At 41.2% G+C, this 20,155-nt stretch overlaps 1 protein-coding gene across 2 annotated transcripts in view; it reads left to right on the top strand.

Annotated features, from left to right (window-relative positions):
* LOC122548471 (myosin-IIIb) overlaps positions 1–20,155 on the top strand; it is a 176,406-nt gene that overhangs the window by 83,046 nt on the left and 73,205 nt on the right. For both annotated transcript variants that reach the window (XM_043687195.1, XM_043687186.1), the window contains exons 5-9: positions 9,409–9,511; positions 10,636–10,792; positions 12,123–12,225; positions 14,728–14,853; positions 18,010–18,118. In XM_043687195.1, the coding sequence (XP_043543130.1) occupies positions 9,409–9,511; positions 10,636–10,792; positions 12,123–12,225; positions 14,728–14,853; positions 18,010–18,118 (598 nt within the window). The remainder of the gene's footprint in view (positions 1–9,408; positions 9,512–10,635; positions 10,793–12,122; positions 12,226–14,727; positions 14,854–18,009; positions 18,119–20,155) is intronic.

Here is a 20,155-nt window from a genome sequence, read left to right as displayed (position 1 = left end):
TTCATTACCCAATTCTCTGGTTTCCATCACTGAGCCAATGTTGCTACTGCCCCTCCTAGACCATGATTTATCACTTTCCTCACGGAACTGTATAAGATGTCTTCTGGAAATTCATGTACACTGCATTAACAGCATTGCCCTAATTGAGCCTGTCAGTTACCTCTACGAAAACCTTTGACAGTTAAACACAATATTCCCCTTAGAAATCAATGATGACTCTTCCTAATTGCCATTTTTCCATATGTATAATAATCTATCCTAACTAGTTGTTTCTTTAATCTTCCCTACCACTGAAGTTAAAATAATGGTTTCTAATTGCTGAGTTGTCTTGACCTTTTTTGACCAAGGCTGTAAGGTTTACAATTCTCCAGTTATCTGGCACTTGCACAAAGTCCAGGGAAGACTGAAAGATTGTGCCCAGTACCTCAGCAATTTCTACCCTCACTTCCTTAAAATTCTTTGCATCTCACCCCATCTCTGTGCCAAACATTGATCCAAACCTACTTCCTTAATAGTTTTGACCACTTTTTAGTGGCAGAGTTCCTCCTCTGTCACCATGATCTGGGCCACATCCTCCTCTCCTGTACAGACAGATGTAAAGTTTTTATTTAATGCCTCAGCCATGCCCTTGCCTCCATGTGTAATTCCCCTTTTTGGTGTCCAGTCACTGTATTTATCCTTTTTAACCACCTTTTTACTGTTTATATGCCTGTAGAAGACTTTTCAGATTTCTCTTTGTGAACTGTTAATCTTTTCTGCTAAATGAGTCAGGAAGATAATTTAAATGATTTTGCATTAGTCTAAATGAAAGGTCTCTTGGCACAGATAGGACATTACAGCACAGAACAGGCCCTTCGACCCTGGATCTTGCGCTAACCTATGAAACCAATCTGAAGCCCATCTAACCTGCACTATTCCATTATTGTAAGTATTTAGGTTAGCTCACTGAACTTGAAGGTTTGTTTTCGGATGTAACATCAATGAGAGTCTCCGGTGAAGTGCTGGTTATATGTCCTGCCTCTTTATTTATAGGTCTTGGTTTCTTAAGGTGGCTGATGTCATTTCTGGTTCTTTTTATTCCTTTTCAAGGGAAAGTAGATAGGATCTAAATTGATGTGTTTATTGATGGAGTTCTGGTTAGAATGCCATGCCTCTAAGCATTCTCATGCGTGTCTGTTTCAGCTGTCCTAGGATGTGTGTGTTGTCCCAGTCAAAGTGGTGTCCTTCTTTGTATGTATGGAAACTAGTGATAGTGGGTCATGTCTTTTAGTAGCCAGTTGATGTTTGTGTGTCCTGGTGGCAAGTTTCCTGCTAGTTTGTCCGATGTAGTGTTTGTTTTTTACAGTTCTTGCATGGTATTTTGTAAATGACATTAGTTTTCCCAGTAGTATCTAATGGATGCTTTAGGTTAATTAGTCGCTGTTTAAATATGTTGATAGGTTTGTGGGCTACCATGATGCCAAGGGGTCTGAATAGTCTGGAAGTAATTTCTGATATAAGGTAGTGTGGCTATAGTTTTCGGAGGCATTTGTCTGCATGTTTTGGTTTGTTTCTGAGCAATCATCCCAACACCCATAAATGGAGCTGCATCAAGATATTATTTCAATGAGCTACATCACACGACAGCACCCAAGAACTACAAAAAACAGAAGAAAAAATTGAAACAACGTTTTCAAGAAAAATGAGTACCCAATAAACACAATCCGCCGATTACCTCAGAAACAAACCCAAAACAAGCAGATACAATGCAATCAAAAACTATAGCCACATTACCTTACATCAAAGACAAAGCAGAAATGACTTCAGACTACTTAGACCCCTTGGCATCATGGTAGCTCACAAACCTATCAACACCCTTAAACAGCTACTGGATCCATTAGATGCTACCATGTTACCATGCAAGGACTGTAAAAGAAAAAATACTACATCGGACAAACTAGCAGGCAATGTGCTACCAGGATACATTAACACCAGCTGGCCATCAAAAGACGCAACTCACTATTACTAGTTTCTATACATACCAGTTCGACTGGGACAACAGACACCTCCTAGGACCGGTGAAACAAAGATATGGATGAGAATGTGTCGAGACATGGCATTCTAACCAGAACTCCATCAATACATCCATCAATTTAGATCCTATCTGCCTTCCTGTTTATAAAAAAAAAACAGGAAATGACATCACCCACCTTGAAATCAAGACCTAACAAGAGAAAGGCAGGACGTACCATCAGCGCTTCATTGGAGACTCTCACTGATGTTACCCAGTATAGTGATGAAACGTCTAAAAACAAACCTTCAAGCTCAGTGAGCTAACTTTTATCATCAACCTGAGCTACAAATCTTCTCAAAAATCACTAATTCCATTATCATCAATATGTTTATCCAATGACCATGTAAATGCCCTTAAAGTTAGTGACTCACTGATGTTACCCAGTATAGTGATGAAACGTCTAAAAACAAACCTTCAAGCTCAGTGAGCTACCTTTATCATCAACCTGAGCTACAAATCTTCTCAAAAATCACTAATTCCATTATCATCATTATGTTTATCCAATGACCATGTAAATGCCCTTAAAGTTAGTGAGTCTATTACTGTTGCAGGCAGGGCATTCCCTCTGACGACTGAATAAAGAAACTACCTCTTACCTCTGTCCTAGATCTATCATTCCTCAATTTAAAGCTATGTCCCCTCGTGCTAGCCATCACCATCTGAGGAGAAAGGCTCTCACTGTCCACCCTATCTAACCCTCATATATGTCTCTATTAAGTCACCTCTCAACCTTCTTCTCTCTATCAAAAACAGCCTCAAGTCCCTCAGCCTGTCCTCAAAAGACCTTCCCTCCATATCAGGCAACATCCTAGTAAATCTCTTCTGAACCATTTCCAATGCTTCCATATCCTTCCTATAATGCAGTGACTAGAGCTGTACGCAGTACTCCCAAGTGTGGCCTCACCAGTGTTTTGTACAGCTGCAATGTGACCTCGTGGCTCTGAAACTCTGTCCCTCTACCGATTTTTTTAAAAAACTAACACACCATATGCCTCTTAACAACCCTATCAATCTGGGTGTCAGCTTTCAGGGATCTATGTACGTGGACACCGAGATCACTCTGCTCATTAAAACTGCCAAGATCTTACCATTAGTCCAGTACTCTGTATTCCTGTTGCTCCTTCCAAAGTGAATCACCTCAGACTTTTCCACATGAAATATCATGCCATCTCTCAGCCTAGCTCTGCAGCTTATCTATGTCCCTCTGTAACTTCTTTGATACTGTCCACAACTCCAACGACCTTAGTGTCATCCTTCTATGTCCTTATCCAAGTAATTTATAAAAATGACAAACGGCAGTGGCCCCAAAACAGATCCTTGTGGTGCATCACTAGTAACTCAACTCCAGGATGAACATTTCCCATCAACCACCATCCTGTCTCCTTTCAGCTAGCCAATTTCTGATCCAAACCCTCAATCCCATACCTCCATATTTTCTGCAATAGCCTACTGTGGGGAACCTTATCAAACACTTTACTGAAATCCAAATACACCACATCAACCATTTTACCCTCATTCACCTGTTTGGTCACCTTCTCAAATAACTCAATGACATTTGTGAGGCATGACCTACCCTTCACAAAACCATGTTGACTATCCCTAATCAAATTATTCCTCTCTAGATGATTATAAATCCTATCTCTTATAATCTTTCCAACACTTTACTCACAACCAAAGTTATGCTCACTAGTCTATAATTACCAGGGTTGTCTCTGCTTCCCTTCTTGAACAAGGGGACAACATTTGCTGTCTTCCAGTCTTCTGGCATTATTTCTGTAGACAATGACGACATAAAGATCAAAGTCAAAGTTTCTGCAATTTCCTCTCTGGCTTCCCAGAGAATCCTAGGATAAATCCCATCTGGCCCAGAGGACATATATATTTTCACACTTCCCAGAATTGCTAACACCACCTCCTTGTGAACCTCAACCCCGTCTAATCTAGTAGCCTGTATCTCCGTTCTCTCCTTGCTAATATTATCTTTTTCCAGTGTGAATACTGATGAAAAATATTCACTTCGCACCCCTCCTAGCTCCTTGGACCCCATGTACAACCTCCCACTACTGTACTGTCCTTGACTGGCCATAATCTACTCTAGCCATTTTTTTTATTCCTGACATACCTATAGAAAGCTTTAGTGTTCTCCTTGATCCTACCTGCTAAAGACTTCTCATGTCCTCTCCTGGCTATTCTCAGCTCTCTTTGGGCCCTTCGTGGCTAACTTATAACTGTCAAGATCTCTAACTGAACTTTCACATCTCATCCTGCCATAAGCCGCCACCTTCCTCTTGCCAAGAGATTCAACTTCTTTAGTAAACCACGATTCGCTCGCTCAACCACTTCCTCCCTGCCTGACTGGTGCATATTATCAAGGACACACAGTTGCTATTCCTTGAATAAACTCCACATTTCAACTTGCTCATCCCCTGCAGTTTCCTTCCCCATCCTATGCATCCAATATCTTGCCTAATTGCATCATAATTGCCTTTCCACCAGCTATAACTCTCTTGCCCTGCGATACATACCTATTCATTTCCACCGCTAAAGTAAATGTAACCGAATTGGAGTCACGATCACTTAAGTGCCCTCCTACCTCCAAATCTAACACCTGGCCTGCTTCATTACCCAATACCAAATGCAATGTGGCCTCACCTCTTGTTGACTTATCTACATACTTTGTCAGGAAACTCCTGCACACATTGGACAAAAACTAACCCATGTTCTCGAACTACAGCATGTCCAGTCAATATTTGGAAAGTTAAAGTCCCCCATAACAACTACTCTGTTCCTTTCGCTCCTACCCAGATTCATCTTTGCAATCCTTTGCACGACATCACTGGAACTTTTCTGAGGCCTATAGAAAACTCCCAACAGGGTGACCTCCTTTTCTGTTTTTAACCTCAGCCCACACTACTTCAGTAGATGAGTCCTCATCAAATGTCCTTTACTAACAATGCCACACCTCCATCTCTTTTACCACCTCCCTGTTTTTCAGATTAGATTAGATTACAGTGTGGAAACAGGCCCTTCAGCCCAACAAGTCCACACCGACCCGCCGAAGCGCAACCCACCATACCCCTACATTTACCCCTTACCTAACACTACGGGCAATTTAGCATGGCCAATTCACCTGACCTGCACATCTTTGGACTGTGGGAGGAAACCGGAGCACCCAGAGGAAACCCACGCAGACACTGGGAGAATGTGCAAACTCCACACAGTCGCCTGAGGCGGGAATTGAACCTGGGTCTCAGGCGCTATGAGGCAGCAGTGCTAACCACTGTGCCACCGTGCCGCTTCTTACTGAAGGATCTAAATCCTGGAATCTGCAACAACCATTCCTGTTCTGTCCATGGCCCTGAAATGACCACAACATCGAAGTCCCAGCTACCAACCCATACTGCAAGTTCACTCACCTTATTCCGGATGGTCCTGGCATTGAAGTAGACGCACTTCAAACCACCTTCCTGCTTGCCGGTGCACTGTTGTGACCTTTGAAACCTTATTTCTGACCTCACTACTCGCAACTTCTTTACACTGGAGCTACAAGTCAGGTTCCCACCCCCCTGCTGAATTAGTTTAAACCCTCCTGAAGAGCATTAGCAAATGTCTCCCCCCCCCCCCCATGATATTGGTATCCCTCTGGTTGATTTGTAGAGGTATCACCTACACCGCAATGAGCCCCATTTCTCCAGGTATTTGATTCCCTCCGTCCCTGAACCATCCCTGTAGCCACGTGTTCAACTCCTCTCTCTCCCTGTTCCTCGCTGTAGCAAACCAGAGATAACAATGGTTTGTTCTAGCTCTAAGTTTCCATCCTAGCTCCCTGAATTTCTGCCTTAAATCACCATCCCTTTTCCTACCTATGTCGTTGGTGCCTATGTGGACCACAACTTGGGGCTGCCTCCCTCCCCCTTTAAGGATCCTAAAATCACAAACCAAGACATTACGAACTCTGGCACCTGGGAAGCAATACACCGAACGTGAGTCTCTCTCGTTCCCACTGAATCTCCTATCTGTCCCCCTAACTACAGAGTTCCCAAATGACTAATGCTTTGCTCCTCCCCCCCTTTCCCTTCTGAGCAACAGGGACAGACTCTGTGCCAGAGACCTGTACCCCATGACTTAGCCCTGCTAAGACGTTTCCCCCGAACCATATCCAAAGCTGTATATTTGTTATTGAGGGGAACAGCCACAGGGGCATTGTCTGCCGCAGTGTCTACTGGTTCCCTTTCTGTCCCCTGACTGCAACCCATCTGCCTTTTTCCTTCCCTTGAGGTGTGACTGCCTCCCTGTAACTCCTGTCAACCCCCTCTGCCTCCCAAATGATCCAAAGTTCATCCAGCTCCAGGTCCCTAATGTGGTTTCGGTGGAGCTGAAGTTGGGTGCACATTTTGCAGATGAAGTCAGCAAGGACACTAGTAGTGACCCTCACCTCCCACATTCTACAGGAGGAGCATTCAATTGCCCTAACTGCTATTCCCACTGTTCTAATTCCCAAAGAGACTATGAGAGAGAGAGAGACTAGTAACTTACCAATCCAGCACACAAAAGAGGAGGACAATGGGTAGGAGATGCCACCTGAGTAATGTTTCAGGTAAAGCAACCCCGCAAATATATTACCTTACTTACACAGACTTCCCATGTAGGCTCCTGCTCAGCATGTGCTCCGCCTCTACACGGGGTAAACTTTTAAACTATTAATTTCCTTTTCCCAGCAGCCCTCTGGTCCTAACTCCCGCTGTAAAATGGAGGCCTCTGAAGCTCAAGGTGGATGGCAAGCATGTGAAGGTTACTGAGGGAGGGTGAAAATTTCTGAGACACTAACTTCCATCTTCCAATCCTCTTTGGGTATGGGCAAAGTACCAGAGCACTAAAGGTTTGCGACTGTTTAAGAAAAATGGAAAAGGAGTAAATCTGGTAACTCCTGGCAAGTTGGCAACACTGTTGGGGACAATCTAGGGAAACGGGAAGTGTCATTTCAAAGAAAATGGTTTAACAAATGTAAACAGGCATTTGGTTAGTGCTGATTGTACTTGACAGCCTTGATTGAGGTCTTTAATAAACTAAGTGTTGTTGATAGCATAATTGATACGTATGTGGATTTTCAAAAGATGTTTGATGAAGGAATACAATAAATATTGTGATCTTCAAATTTGTTTACGTATTGAAGAGACTGCATGAATAAAAAGACTGTCAAGGCCAATATTATCTAAAATGGAATTAGAGACAGAAAAAAGTAGAATTTTCTGAAGTAACTCAGCAGGTCTGGCTGCATCTTTGGGGAGAAAAGAGTTAATGTTTCGAGTGCAGTGACGCAGTTACTTGCAGAGATTATGTGAGATTGTACTTTTTACAGCAGCTAGTAGATTTGACAGGGATGCTCAATGGTGTGGTTGTTTAATGTCTTCAGTTCTAGAAGGGATGATGACAAAGGACACGTGTAAGTTTTTGGCTCCAGGAGCCATGAAGGGAGAGTTTTGCTGTGATCTGAAATGCACTACATTTAAAGAGCGCTGGAAACTGTTTCCAGTAGTAACTTCCGAAGGAGCAATGAACAAAGGCTAGCTAAGTAGAATTGCTTCCTCCTGTTCCATGTGATCTTATTCTGAGATTACAAGAAGCCAGTATTTCATCAGGGAAAAGAACAAACTGTTAATGTGGTTGAGGTTATTACGTTGTATGAATAACGCTCGTCTTCTGAGTTGTGCAAATGACTCATGCTGCCTTTATTGGCAGACCTTCAAACTTTGGATTTCCACCCCAGACCTTTTATTTGCTTCATGGAATGAAGCTCAATTAAAAATAACCAGATTACAGTTTTACTTTCTCTTTGTGCTATTTTTATAGACAATGCATTTCTTCAATTAAAGGCTGACAGCCAATGTTTTTGCTGCTGACGTGAAAGAAAAAATTGTATGCTAATTTTTAAAAACTGTCAGTGCAGATTCTGTCTGCTAATTTCCTAAAGTCCTAATGTGGCCTTCTGTTTGTTAGAATTAAATACAGTTGAATGTCTGTTTGATTGGGATGTTCGATATTGTGTTCACAAGGATATTTTTTAATCTTCTGCTTTTTCACAGAAAATGTGTGTTTACAGAACTGATTTATAGCTTTTTTTTTAATTTTGAGATATCCTTGCCAATGAAACTAACTTCCACTAGATTTGGTGCTCAAGCCCTGAACTAAACGCTGGGTGCCCATTCCAGATCTGACATGTATAGGCAGTTCTTCTGTAAAGCGATGGTTGCAATCCAGTGCTATATAAAATCATACAATAAAAATAGCACGCAATGCAGTCACATTATAGCCAACGTGCACTTTAAACGTTTGTGCTTTAGAAAGAGTGTCCCCTATTCGTTAATCACGTTACAGCCAATTCGCATTGATGAAACACATGTTATAGCAGAATGACCTGTAGCCTTTGCCTTGAGTGTGTTTGAAGGATGATAGTGCGGGTGATTGGAAGTAAGGTGGGCTGGGCAGATTGCGACAGCACAGATGGTGCTGGACCTGTAGAAGAAGTGGGGTGGTTTTCAAAGATTTCTTATCTCCCAGCTTTGAGTTTCCTTTAATCTTTTGTGGGATTGGGATGTCCCTGGTGAAGTCAGCATTTGTTGCTCATTCCTAATTACTCCCAAGTGGCTTGTTAGGCTATTTCAGAGAGCAGTCAACAGTCACCCACATTGCTGTAGACCTGGAGGTGCATGTTGGCTAGAGTGGGTAAGGATAGAGGATTTCCTTCCCTAAAGGAAACAAGTGAACTTGCTAAATTTAATCATCAATTGTTGACAGTTGCTGTGATCATCGTTTGGGGAGATCAGCTTTACATTCAGACTTTATGAACAGAATCTAAATTTCACTGATTGAAACCATGCCCTCCAAGCATTAGCCTGGGCCTCTGGGTTGCTAGTCCGGGGACATCAGGGTTCCTCTTTGGGTGCAGGGTGATAGAAAAAGAGAGCGAGAGATGAATTGCAGAAAGGGAGAGAACCTGTAGGACGAGGAGTAGGAGTAGGACTCTCAGGCACCACTACCCCCCACGAGTCCTCCAACACAACCTCTCCCATCTGCACAGCTGCCAGGAGCAATGCGTGCAGCAATTGCACCTTCAGGTTCAGTGGTCTCTGACTGTACAACCCTCTTGAACTAAACCTGAAGCCACAGGGTAACCTGAACACAGCACTGGTTTGTCCATCTGTAAACCTGAAGGTTGAGGACCTGAGCACAAGCTGAAAGAATAGCATCATCTCTCTCTCTGTATCTCTAACTATCTGTTTCTATTGAATAGAGAAGGAAACAAGTGGTCAGTTATCATTTCAGAATTTAATTTACATGTAACTTTCTTCCTGTAGGTGAATCCACTTCTGGAAGCTTTTGGAAATGCCCAGACTGTGATGAATGATAATAGCAGTAGATTTGGGAAATACATTCAACTGCGATTTCGCAACACTGCAGGTAAAAATGTCGATCTATCTCCTATGCATCTGAGCTAAAAATGACAGCTGATACTTGGTTAGAACGTATTCCGTTCTGACTCTATTTTAGATTGACAGGCGTCCTCAGACGTAAAACCAAAAATGCAGATGCTGGAAACCTGAGATCAAAACAGAAAGGGGAATATTTTCAGCACTGTTTTATTGTGTTAATTTAATACTCCCAGCCATTCCAGACTGGATCTGTGTTCACATCCAAAATGGTTGAGTCTTTTAATTTCCATCAGAAATGGCCAAGCAGTAACTTCAAGAAGAGAGTCCACCCCCATGTTCCCAGGCTGACCGGAAATTCACAGTAAATGCCAAAGAGAGCAACACCCTGAGAATGAATTTAAAAAGGGTTTGTCTCACCCCTTGCCTCCGCCATGATAGCTTGGTCATGCAACACTTGTCTCACTTGTATATGGTATTGACGGGTTGATCAGTTGGCCTGGATGCAGGCTGGGAGTTTTCTGCACTTGGCAATAGGTAACTCTGTAAATCAATGTCCACGTGGAAACTTGCCATTGCTCTGAAATTTTAGCCAGATTAACCCCTGGCAGTTTACTGATGTAATAAATGCACCAAAAATGGACACTACTTTTAGCCTCCCCTACTTAATGTACCTCTGCACCTCTTTGTTTTGAACTTGTACATTTTTGTTTCAGTTGTGTTTTTGATTAGATTAGATTCCCTACAGTGTGGAAACAGGCCCTTCGGCCTAACAATTCCACACTGACCCTCCGAAGAGTAACCCACCCAGACCCATTTCACTCTGACTAATGCACCTAACACTATGGGCAATTCAACTGACCTGCTCATCTTTGGACTGTGGGAGGAAACCGGAGCACCCTGAGAGAATGCACAAACTCCACATCTGAGGCTGGAATCGAACCTGGGACCTTGCTGCTGTGAGGCAACCGTGCTAGCCACTGAGCCACCGTGCCACCATCGATCATCCCTGCCCAATAGATATTACATTGACTAAGAACTGGGCTGGTTAGGGTTCCTCTAAAAGCCAGAGTTAAGATTAGATAGTCATTTTCTAATTCTAATGAATTGGATATTGATTGTAATATATATAACTTCATGCTTCACTTTATTCAGTGAAAGGTGCTAAAATCAATGAATACCTCTTGGAGAAATCCCGGGTTGTACATCAGGATGAAGGCGAGAGAAACTTTCATATATTCTACTATATGTTTGCTGGAATATCTGCTGCTGACCAGGAAGTTTATGGTCTCTTGGACCCAACGTTTTACAGGTAACATTTTTGTTTTAATAGCTTGCCACACAGTTTTAGATTTGGTCTTAATGTCAAGTAGATTATTATTTTAATAGAACTCTCAAAGACGCACATTGCTGCAGTGAAAGGTATATTAAAAGGCTTCCATTATACCAATTTTTTTTTTAAAAACTGTGGATACTGTAAATCAGGAAACAAAAGCAGAAATTGCTGGAAAAGCTCAACAGGTGTAGCAACATCTATGGAGAGAAATCAGAGTTAATATTTCTGGTTGAGTGGTCCCTCCTGAGAACTGATGGTAGCTAGGTCTCCTGTACATTGGGGAAACTAAACATGGACTGGGTGACTGCTTCACAGAATACTCGCACTCTGCAAAAAAGACCTTGAGCTTCCAGTTTGCTGCCATTTCAATTCACCACCCTGTTCCCTGGCCAACATCTCTGTCTCAGGTTTGGTGCAGTGCTCCATTGAAGTCCAGCACCTCATTTTCCATTTGGGGACCCTGAGCCTTCCAGACTCAATATTGAGTTCAATGACTTTTGGGCTTGAACTCTCCCATGTTCTTACCCAACCCCCACACACCAGGCCTTGTTACCTCACAGTCTGCTACTACACACCACCCATTGTTAGCCACTAACAGACTCCAGTAACAGCTATTCACTTGCCTAACCAAATCATTATCCACTCTTTTGTCTGTCTAGCTGCTGTCCAGGCTCTCTGGGCTCTACCCTCACCTATCGTTTACACCTTACCTCCTGCCCCCTCCCTAACTTCTGTAGATAAACCCAACATTTTCCTAGCTACCATTAGTTCTGAGGAAGGGTCACCACACCTGAAGGGTTAACTCTGATTTCTCTCCATCAATGCCGACAGGCCTGCTGAGCTTTTCCAGTAATTTCTGTTTTGGCTTGAACTGTTATGTGGATAATAGAATATGCAAAATGGAAATAATTTTAAAAATCACAACACGAGGTTATAGTCCAACAGGTTTATTTGGAAGCACTAGAGTTTGGATCGCTGCTCCTTCAGCAGGTAGTTGTGGGGTATAAAATCGTAAGACAGCATTTATTGCAAAAGTTTAAGTCTCATAACAACCAATCCAAGTCTTTTTCAGTATATAATTTCAGTTACATCACACTGTAAACTTTTGCTATAAATTGTGGGTCTTAGGATCTTATCCTCCACAACCACCTGATGAAGGAGCAGCGCTCTGAAAGCTAGTGGTATTGTGTGATTCTTATCTTTGTTCACCCCAGTCCAATACCAACATCTCCAAATCATGGAAATAATATGTAATTTTTGCTTTCTTTCCTTCCTACCATTATACCACAATCCAAAACTTTTCTAGGTACTTAAATCACAAATATGGTGCAGTGGAAACCATCAAGCAATGGAGCAAGAAATATAATGAAGTGTGCAATGCCCTGGATATGGTTGGCTTTTTAGAGCAGGTAAATAGCTGTATTTTCCAAAACCTCTGAACTGTAATTCAGTTGTTAAAATGCACATATATGTGGTGATCAAGTAAACTGGGTGTATCCAAATCCAAGATCTGTGATGTTATTCTCGGTATTTCTTTTCATTCATTCATTGGATGTGGTATCATTGGATGAAGCAGCAAATGTTGCCCATCCTTGTTACTCTTGAGAAGGTCATGTTGAGTCACGGCCTTCAAACAATGCTGACCGTTTCCTGTAAGTAGAATCACAGTGCTGTTATGGCGTAAGTTCCAGGACTTTGACCCAGTGACACCATGGGCAACATTATCTTCCCTGGTGTGAGTTTGCCTTGTAATATCTATATTTGGTCAAGTTGAACTTGGGGGAGAAAAAGCACATAATTTCAAAGTTTTTTGGCTTGTACTCATTGAGACATTTCATAAAAATACCAGTTCATGGGAGAAGACAAATAGTTACACTACATGAGAAGATTGTCAATCAGTTGCCACATTGACTCTGTTTGTTTGGTAGCATCTTTGCCATCGGAGATTGTACACATTAATTCTGATTGACACCTAACTTGTAAGGCTTTTTAAAATTAAAATTAATCCAGGTAGGTTGACTCCGATTTGGCCATGGCATTGCCTTGAGAAATGAACCTATTTTGTTGAGTTGAAACAGTTTGTTTTGTTCCTCCTGTTTATAAAACAACAGGGTACTATACTATGTAGCTTCCAATAGATGAAAGTGCATCACATTGTGAACCTGACTGACCATTCTAAATGGGCTTAGTTGCTAACCCACTGGCAGTCACTGTTCATGCTGTCTAATTTTTTTTTCCTTTTGAATTGGTATTCTTGCAAAATGTCCTGATGAGTGCAAGACAAAAAGCATCAGCAAAATATGCCTTTCTTTCAAGATACACAAGTTATGGGACTAATTCAAAGTATGGTCTTCTCTATGTGAATGAGTGAAAGAATGGAGTTGGCACCCATTGCTGTGTGCACAGTAGAGAAAAATCAGGTGATTTAAAATAAAGACTGACAAAAATGTTCTTTGTTTTATGGAATTAACAGGTATTTTGATTATAGCTGATTTTGTATTTGAGAAGTAGTCTTAATGTTACAGAAATCTAAGATTTGTAAACAGCGATCCCGCTATACTCGAAGATCCTTACCACACACTAAGAATCAATAGTATGACCAAAAAGCTGTCGATACAATTTTGACTAAGTAATAATCTATTATTAACACTCGAAGTGATAGCATGTATGCACACATCAGTTTCTTGATGAGAGCCTGTGTCCGTGAGCTCGTTACCAAATGGTTCATCCTTCAACAGACTCTCTGCGTTTCTTCCTGTTACTGAACATATTACCCAGCAGCAATATCCTAGAGGCCTGTGGTTCCCTAGACTTGCTGATCCTAGTAACTTGTCACGTAAGACAATGCTTTAAATTAGATCATTCAATTGGTTATCAATCTCACAATTGCTATATAAGAGCACCTACATGCAGTCCTATCCTACTGTCAGGTTGTATAATGGATGTAACTTGTGTATTTTGGAAGCGCACATGGTTAGCCTGTTAATGACCTATTCTGACAAATGTGTGTGTTTATTCTAATTCTATTTCAGAACAATCCTTGTTTTGCCCAGAAAGGATGTCTTCAGTCAGAATTCTTCTCCCTGAGTAATTGAATCTTCCTATCGCTCAATTGCTAGTTCAGGTCATTGACTCACCTCACAAATGGCTAGCTTTTAGTGCAAATGTGAAAACAAGGCATATTTAAACTGAGAATGGCCTTCATGTGACAGCATGACATAAGTACACAAAATATCAACATGTCTTTGCAAACTAGTCAACAATGGTTTTTGTTAATTGTGCTTAATGTACTTAGATGTAATTATCAGAAACTGCTAAGTCATTAAAATTTTGCTTAAGCTCTCCTCCCCATTGGGCACATGCTCAAAATAAGTGGTCTCTTCATATCAAAGGGTAACTGTGTGAGAAGAACTGAAGGGAGATGAGAGAACTGAATGTTCTCTTGCTCACTCTCAATCCACACCCATAGAACATTTTATCTGGAGTTATAATTTTTAAGTGATTTGTCACAAGAGAGCGCCTTGTTGGTTGTGCAGAAAGAGAAAATATGTTGATATGGATTATTTGTTTGATTATTTAAATTCTAATTCTTATTTCCACAATTTGCCAAAGCAATGAATTGACATAGAGCTGGAGTGTATTTATGTTTTGTTTTAGAGTATAGATATGCCAAAAGCATACATTTATTTATTATTGAAACTGAAAGTGACTATAACAGAACATTTAGAAGATTAATGTCACTCTGCTTTATACTACTATGAAAATTAAACCAATGCCAATGTGTACCACAACTTGTCATGGTTAAGAGCAGACTATATAACATCACATTGGCTTGTAGTGGAAAGTGGTTATCTTGTACCATTTTGTCAGTTTACAAATAATCTGACTCTTCTTCACCATTTTCATTATAGGAGCAGGTCGACATGATGACAATACTGGCAGGAATCCTGTCATTGGGCAATATCATTTATGAGCCTCAAGAGAATGGAATCCTTAAAGTAACAGATCAGTCAAAGGGATGGCTGAAAGCTGCAGCAGTAAGTTTACATTTGATATGGAATTCAACTGAATTAAAACAAAGAAGCTAAAGGAATTTGAATTTCCCTCGTGTGAGGATGATTTTTACAGAATAGTAATAACTGATTTTTTTACGTATGTTAAATCTGGAAATATCAAGAATGGAATTGCTATAAATTGAAGCTTATAAAATGTTCCTATCTCAGCAACTTTGTTCTTTCGTAATCAACAATTCCATTTTGTTTCAGAAATGGGCCGGCTTTATGAATCCTTCATCCTTTTGTTCTGTATTGAAATCAATGTCTTGCACATCATTGCCTTTAATTCATACTTTTGTTAGGATGTGACTGCATTCAGAGTATCTCTCAGAGCAAATTTACCTTTGGAGCTACCTGCCTTTAGGGAAATTGTCAAGCAAACAATTGCCATTTACAAATAGTGCTTCTGCTGCTTGGACTATTCCAGAGGAACCATGCTGTACCACCCCCAACCCAAAGTTGGTATCTGGTTTATTGACATCAGCTGCATGCTACCAAACTCACTTTGAGGGATGGCCTTTTACCGCCATAGGCAACAACAAAAGGGGGAAAAGCAGGAGAATCTGTGACAACCAGTTCCAGAACTCTGACCATTTTACCAAGGATACTTCAGCTATGCCTGCCCTCTTATTTCCCATTCTATTGTCTGTCGTCTTTCCTGCCATGTTTCCTAGGGTTGGGTCATGGACATCCACTGGATTGGTCCATGCTTACTGGCAAAGCACTGAGGTGGCTTGCCATTGCTATCTGCAGGAGGGCTGATTGGGAGGCATTCCTGGCATATTGAAAGAATTCAGAAAGACAGTCAACCTATTTTCCAAGGTCAACAAGTCATAACAGGAGACTCTAATCTGGAGCTTCAGGCCCAGAGATGGTGACACTTCCCACTGTCGATCACCCCATCTTACCATTCATCCCCTGTCCCACAACCCTTACCATTTCCATCGTAACTACCAGGATGTTGCCTTTTTCCAGCCTAATCTTGAATTCTGTCTTCACTTTGATAAAAAAGATAAAAACTGACCACAAAATCTGAACTAAAAACACATTGATCAGGAAATATTCTCCTTAGTATGTCAGTATTGATTAGAAACATCACTTGCTCATCCACATGGTGGAGGCTCTTAATGCCCGTCTCATTTGCCTGCTCTCAATAAATACAGAGGATAACAGTACATCAAAGGTCTGTGTTTTTCTTTTGAATCATTAACTAAATTTCACTCTCCATTCTCTGAATCAGTAATCAGTTATTAAAGAAGTAATATAGGTTTTTGTCAATTTTTTTACTTATTCTAAAGCAAGATACATTTCTCATAGGACAGCAAAACAATTACCTATTTCCTCACAAATGTAAATGGGCTCTGGAACGTGCTAGTTTTTTAAAATATAAAATTAGCCGAGTATTCAATATAAGTTAACTGGCATACCATTTCTGTGAAACCGTAAACTTCTATTATTTTCTTTGCATTGTAAAGTCAAGGTGTCCTTCCTTAACTTTAGTGTTTTCATTGTCATTATCTAGTGAGCTGTTGAAAGCAATCCACAAATGAACACAATGTATGAATGCATTCAGTGTAATGAATATCTACCCTCCCTTCACTGGCGCCATGGCAAGGACAATGATCAGAAACACACAACAAAAATACAATGACCTTACCAAAGCGACTAGTCAGCACTTGCTGATTTTTTTTTTTTGTTTTTTAATTTTCTCAACCTTTCCTAAAGTAATATTGGCAGTTGATGCTTCTGCATCCATCTGTTTGACGGCTAATTGAATAACACTTTGCAAACAAATCAACCTTCCTTTTCTTTCTATCATACTTTCAGAACAACTTTTATTTATACACCATCTAAAATAGTAAGATATTCCAAAATGCTTCACAAGGGCATTATCTGAAAACATCTGTCAGAAAACTATATGAAACATTTGGACAGGTTTGTCAAAGCAGTGCATTCTAATTATGGAATGGTAGCTCAGTGTTTAACACTGCTGCCTCATGATGCCAGGAACCCGGGTTCAATTCCAGTCTCAAGCAACTGTCCGTGTGGAGTTTGTACGTTCTCCCAGTGTCCACGTGGGTTTCCTCCTGCAGTCCAAAGATGCGTAGGTTAAGTAGATTGGGCAATTTAGTATAGCCATAGTGACCAGGGATGTGTAGGTTGGGTGGGCTAGCCATGGGAAATGCAAGGTTACAGGGATAGAGGAGAGGGTTGAGTCTGGGTGGGATGCTCTTTGCCGAGTCAGTGTGGACTTGTAGTCTTAGCAGCCTGTTTCCCACACTGGAGGGATTCTATGAAAATATTTGTGAGGTGAAGACAAGACCATAACCATAAAGCAGTGTAAACAAGGAATTGGAAAAGTGGAAGGTTACAGGAGACTTGAGAAATGTCTAAAGATGCTACGAAGTGAGGACAGATAGCAATTTGAAAGCAAAGAATTTTAAAATGGGGAGTATTACGTTGATTGCCACACTAGGAGACAATGTAGTCAGCAAATGCAGGTTTGATGGAGTGAATGGGATTTGGTGTGGGGTTTAGACTTCAGAATTTTAGGTAAGCTCAATTTTATGGAGGTGGCTAGCCAGGAGAAGGCTAGGATAGCTTCTGTCTACTTCCCACACCCCTGCTGTGCCCTTAGACCACCTTCCTGTTTTTTAAAAAAAAGTTAAGTACCGAGATTAGAAGACCAGTCATTTTAGGGTCACAAATCTAAGCATTATCCTGACAGGACTAGAATGAAAAATCACATTAATATTTCCAAATTCAGTCAATTGTTTTCAAAGGCAGCTGAAGAAAGGAAACCTAGAAGTAGGAGTCTCTAGTTATTGCTGGAACATGGGAAGTGGGTGTTGAAGTGGAAAATATGTACTTGTGTGGCCAAGTGGTATGAATTGATGGTATCAATTTTGTAATTTCGGTAGAGAAGTTTTAAAAAAAACAATTTAACATGGAATTGTATGAATTACACAGGAATGTATGTTTACCAGATATAAATTTATATGTCGAAGCATGGTAGGAAGAGGAGCAACAGGATATACTGGTACTGACTTCAACAATTCAGCTGATGCTGAGCAGAATTCATCCCTGTTTTATTTGATCTGACTATCCTGAATGATACTCTATTATTAAATTCAACAGGGTCAGTTTGGTGTTGAGGAGGAAGAACTGTTAAAGTGCTTGATTTGCACAATGGCAGTAACTCGAGGCGAATCCATTCAACGGTATCACAGCAAGCAGCAAGCTGAAGGTAGGAACAAATGTTTTAAACTGGCAGCATTCGGCAGGGTTTTCAGCTGTAGTAAACTGCAGTTTAAATGTGGGTATTTTGATATGACACAGTCTGGTAATATCCTTGAATTAGATTACTGAATAAGTTTTTAATTCTGAAAAGCTGCTTCCTACTCAATTATTTAATCTTTTGAGCAAAGGAGAATGTAAGCCATGTAGAAGATAAAAGGACCTAGATTCAGTTATTGGCTTGTGTTGAAAGAAATGTCCTCAGATGAGTTCACTTTGTGTTAGGAAGCAGCCAAATGAAACAATATTGCTGCTTTTGTATCCTCTTCAGCAACTCTTTCACTGGCAAATAAGCATCAGCGGAGCTGTCTTTCTTGCTGTGGCTCTTGCCATGCCTTTTTGGACAACGAACTTGCCAGTGTTCAATGTGAGCTGGGGACGCCACAAATAATAATCCACCTCCTACCTCTTTTTATCCTATCTCCTAAGTATCAAGTAAAGGGATTGATTTAAACTCTCAACATCCCAGAAACCTGGCACCAACCTACTTAACCAAACAGCTCAGTTTATTGACATGTCTACCACTTCACATCCATTCTCATTACAACTTTTCATGGTAAGGATTGTACTGTCTTAATGCACTGCAACCATTTACTGAAGTCATTTTCACAGCATCACAAAACAAAAGCAAACTGTGGATGCTGGAAGTCTGACATTAAAAACAAAATGCTGGACGCACCCAGTAGGTCAGGCAGAGTTGACATTTCCACTTGATCTATTGTCAGAACTGAGAGAAGAAATGTAGCAGGTTTTAAATAACTACAGCAGCAAGAGAACAGCAACCTCTGCATCAGCTGCATGTATTTTGTGTTGAATAGAGGTCTTATGGTGCACTGGGTAATGCCCCTTGCTCTATGTCAGAAGCTCTGGGTTCACATCTTACTGAAAGCTTCATGGGTAAGGAAGGTGTCCATAATGCAGCCAGACTGGTGGAGTGCAAATTGTTCCTGCATGCGCTAATCGTAGGCAGTAAGAGGAGGGAGATTCCTGGTCAGCCATGTGATGGAAAGAAATTGGAAGGCTTTGCCATCAGAGTCCATTGCTCATGGCTCCAATAGGAAAGTAAAATTGTAAAAGTGCCAAGCTTTGACTCCATACAGGTCATTTGGCCAGATAGCTGGTGTGGATCAGTTTGATGCCAACAGCATAAAGTTCAGCCCCTGTACCAGCTGGGATGGCTCTCTGCCACACAGGAGTTTTCAGCTCTGAGTTTACCTGCTGCTCGGCAGAAAACTCAGAAGTAGTGTTTCTTTTTAATCATTCATGGGTTGTGGTGTCACTGGCTTGGCCAGTATTAATTGCCCCTGAGGTGTTGCTGAGCAGCCCTTTTGAATGGCTGCAGTCCAAGGAGATCTACATTGCCATTAAAGATGGAGTTCCAGTGACACTGAAGGAACGGCGATCTGTTTCCAAATCAGGATGTTGAGTGGCTTGGAGGGGAACTTGCAGACGTTCAGTGCAAACCAAGTCCAGGTTTTGTTGCGTTTGGACCTGTGACGACTCCGATTCTGAAGGATATCTGAATAGTGCTGAACATTGTGCAATCATCAACAAGCATCCCCACTTCTGACCTTTTATGATGGAGGAAGGTCACTGATGATAATGTTTGGGCCTAGGACACTACCCTGAGGAATTCCTGCAGAGATTTCCTGGAGATGAGATGACTGACCAAGAATGATTCCAGTTTTGCTGGAACTCATTGACACCACAGTCCGTCATATACACCCTTCGTACTGGCAGCAGTCACTCTCTCACCTCCCTTCTGGACTTTAATTTGTTCTTTGATGTTTGAGGTCAGGGGCTGTGTGGCCCTGGGATAACCCAAACTGGGCATTGCTGAGCAAGTGCTGCTTGATGGCACCTTCCATCACTTTACTGATGATTGACAGTAGACTGATTGGGAGGTAATTGGCAAGTTGGATTTGTCCTACTTTTTACCTGCGCAATTTTCAACATCGTCAGAAAATGTATCAGTGTTGTAACTTTA

Source organism: Chiloscyllium plagiosum, chromosome 1 (assembly GCF_004010195.1).
Source record: "Chiloscyllium plagiosum isolate BGI_BamShark_2017 chromosome 1, ASM401019v2, whole genome shotgun sequence".
NCBI lineage: Eukaryota > Metazoa > Chordata > Chondrichthyes > Orectolobiformes > Hemiscylliidae > Chiloscyllium > Chiloscyllium plagiosum.
This window is presented reverse-complemented; position numbering and strand designations above follow the sequence as displayed.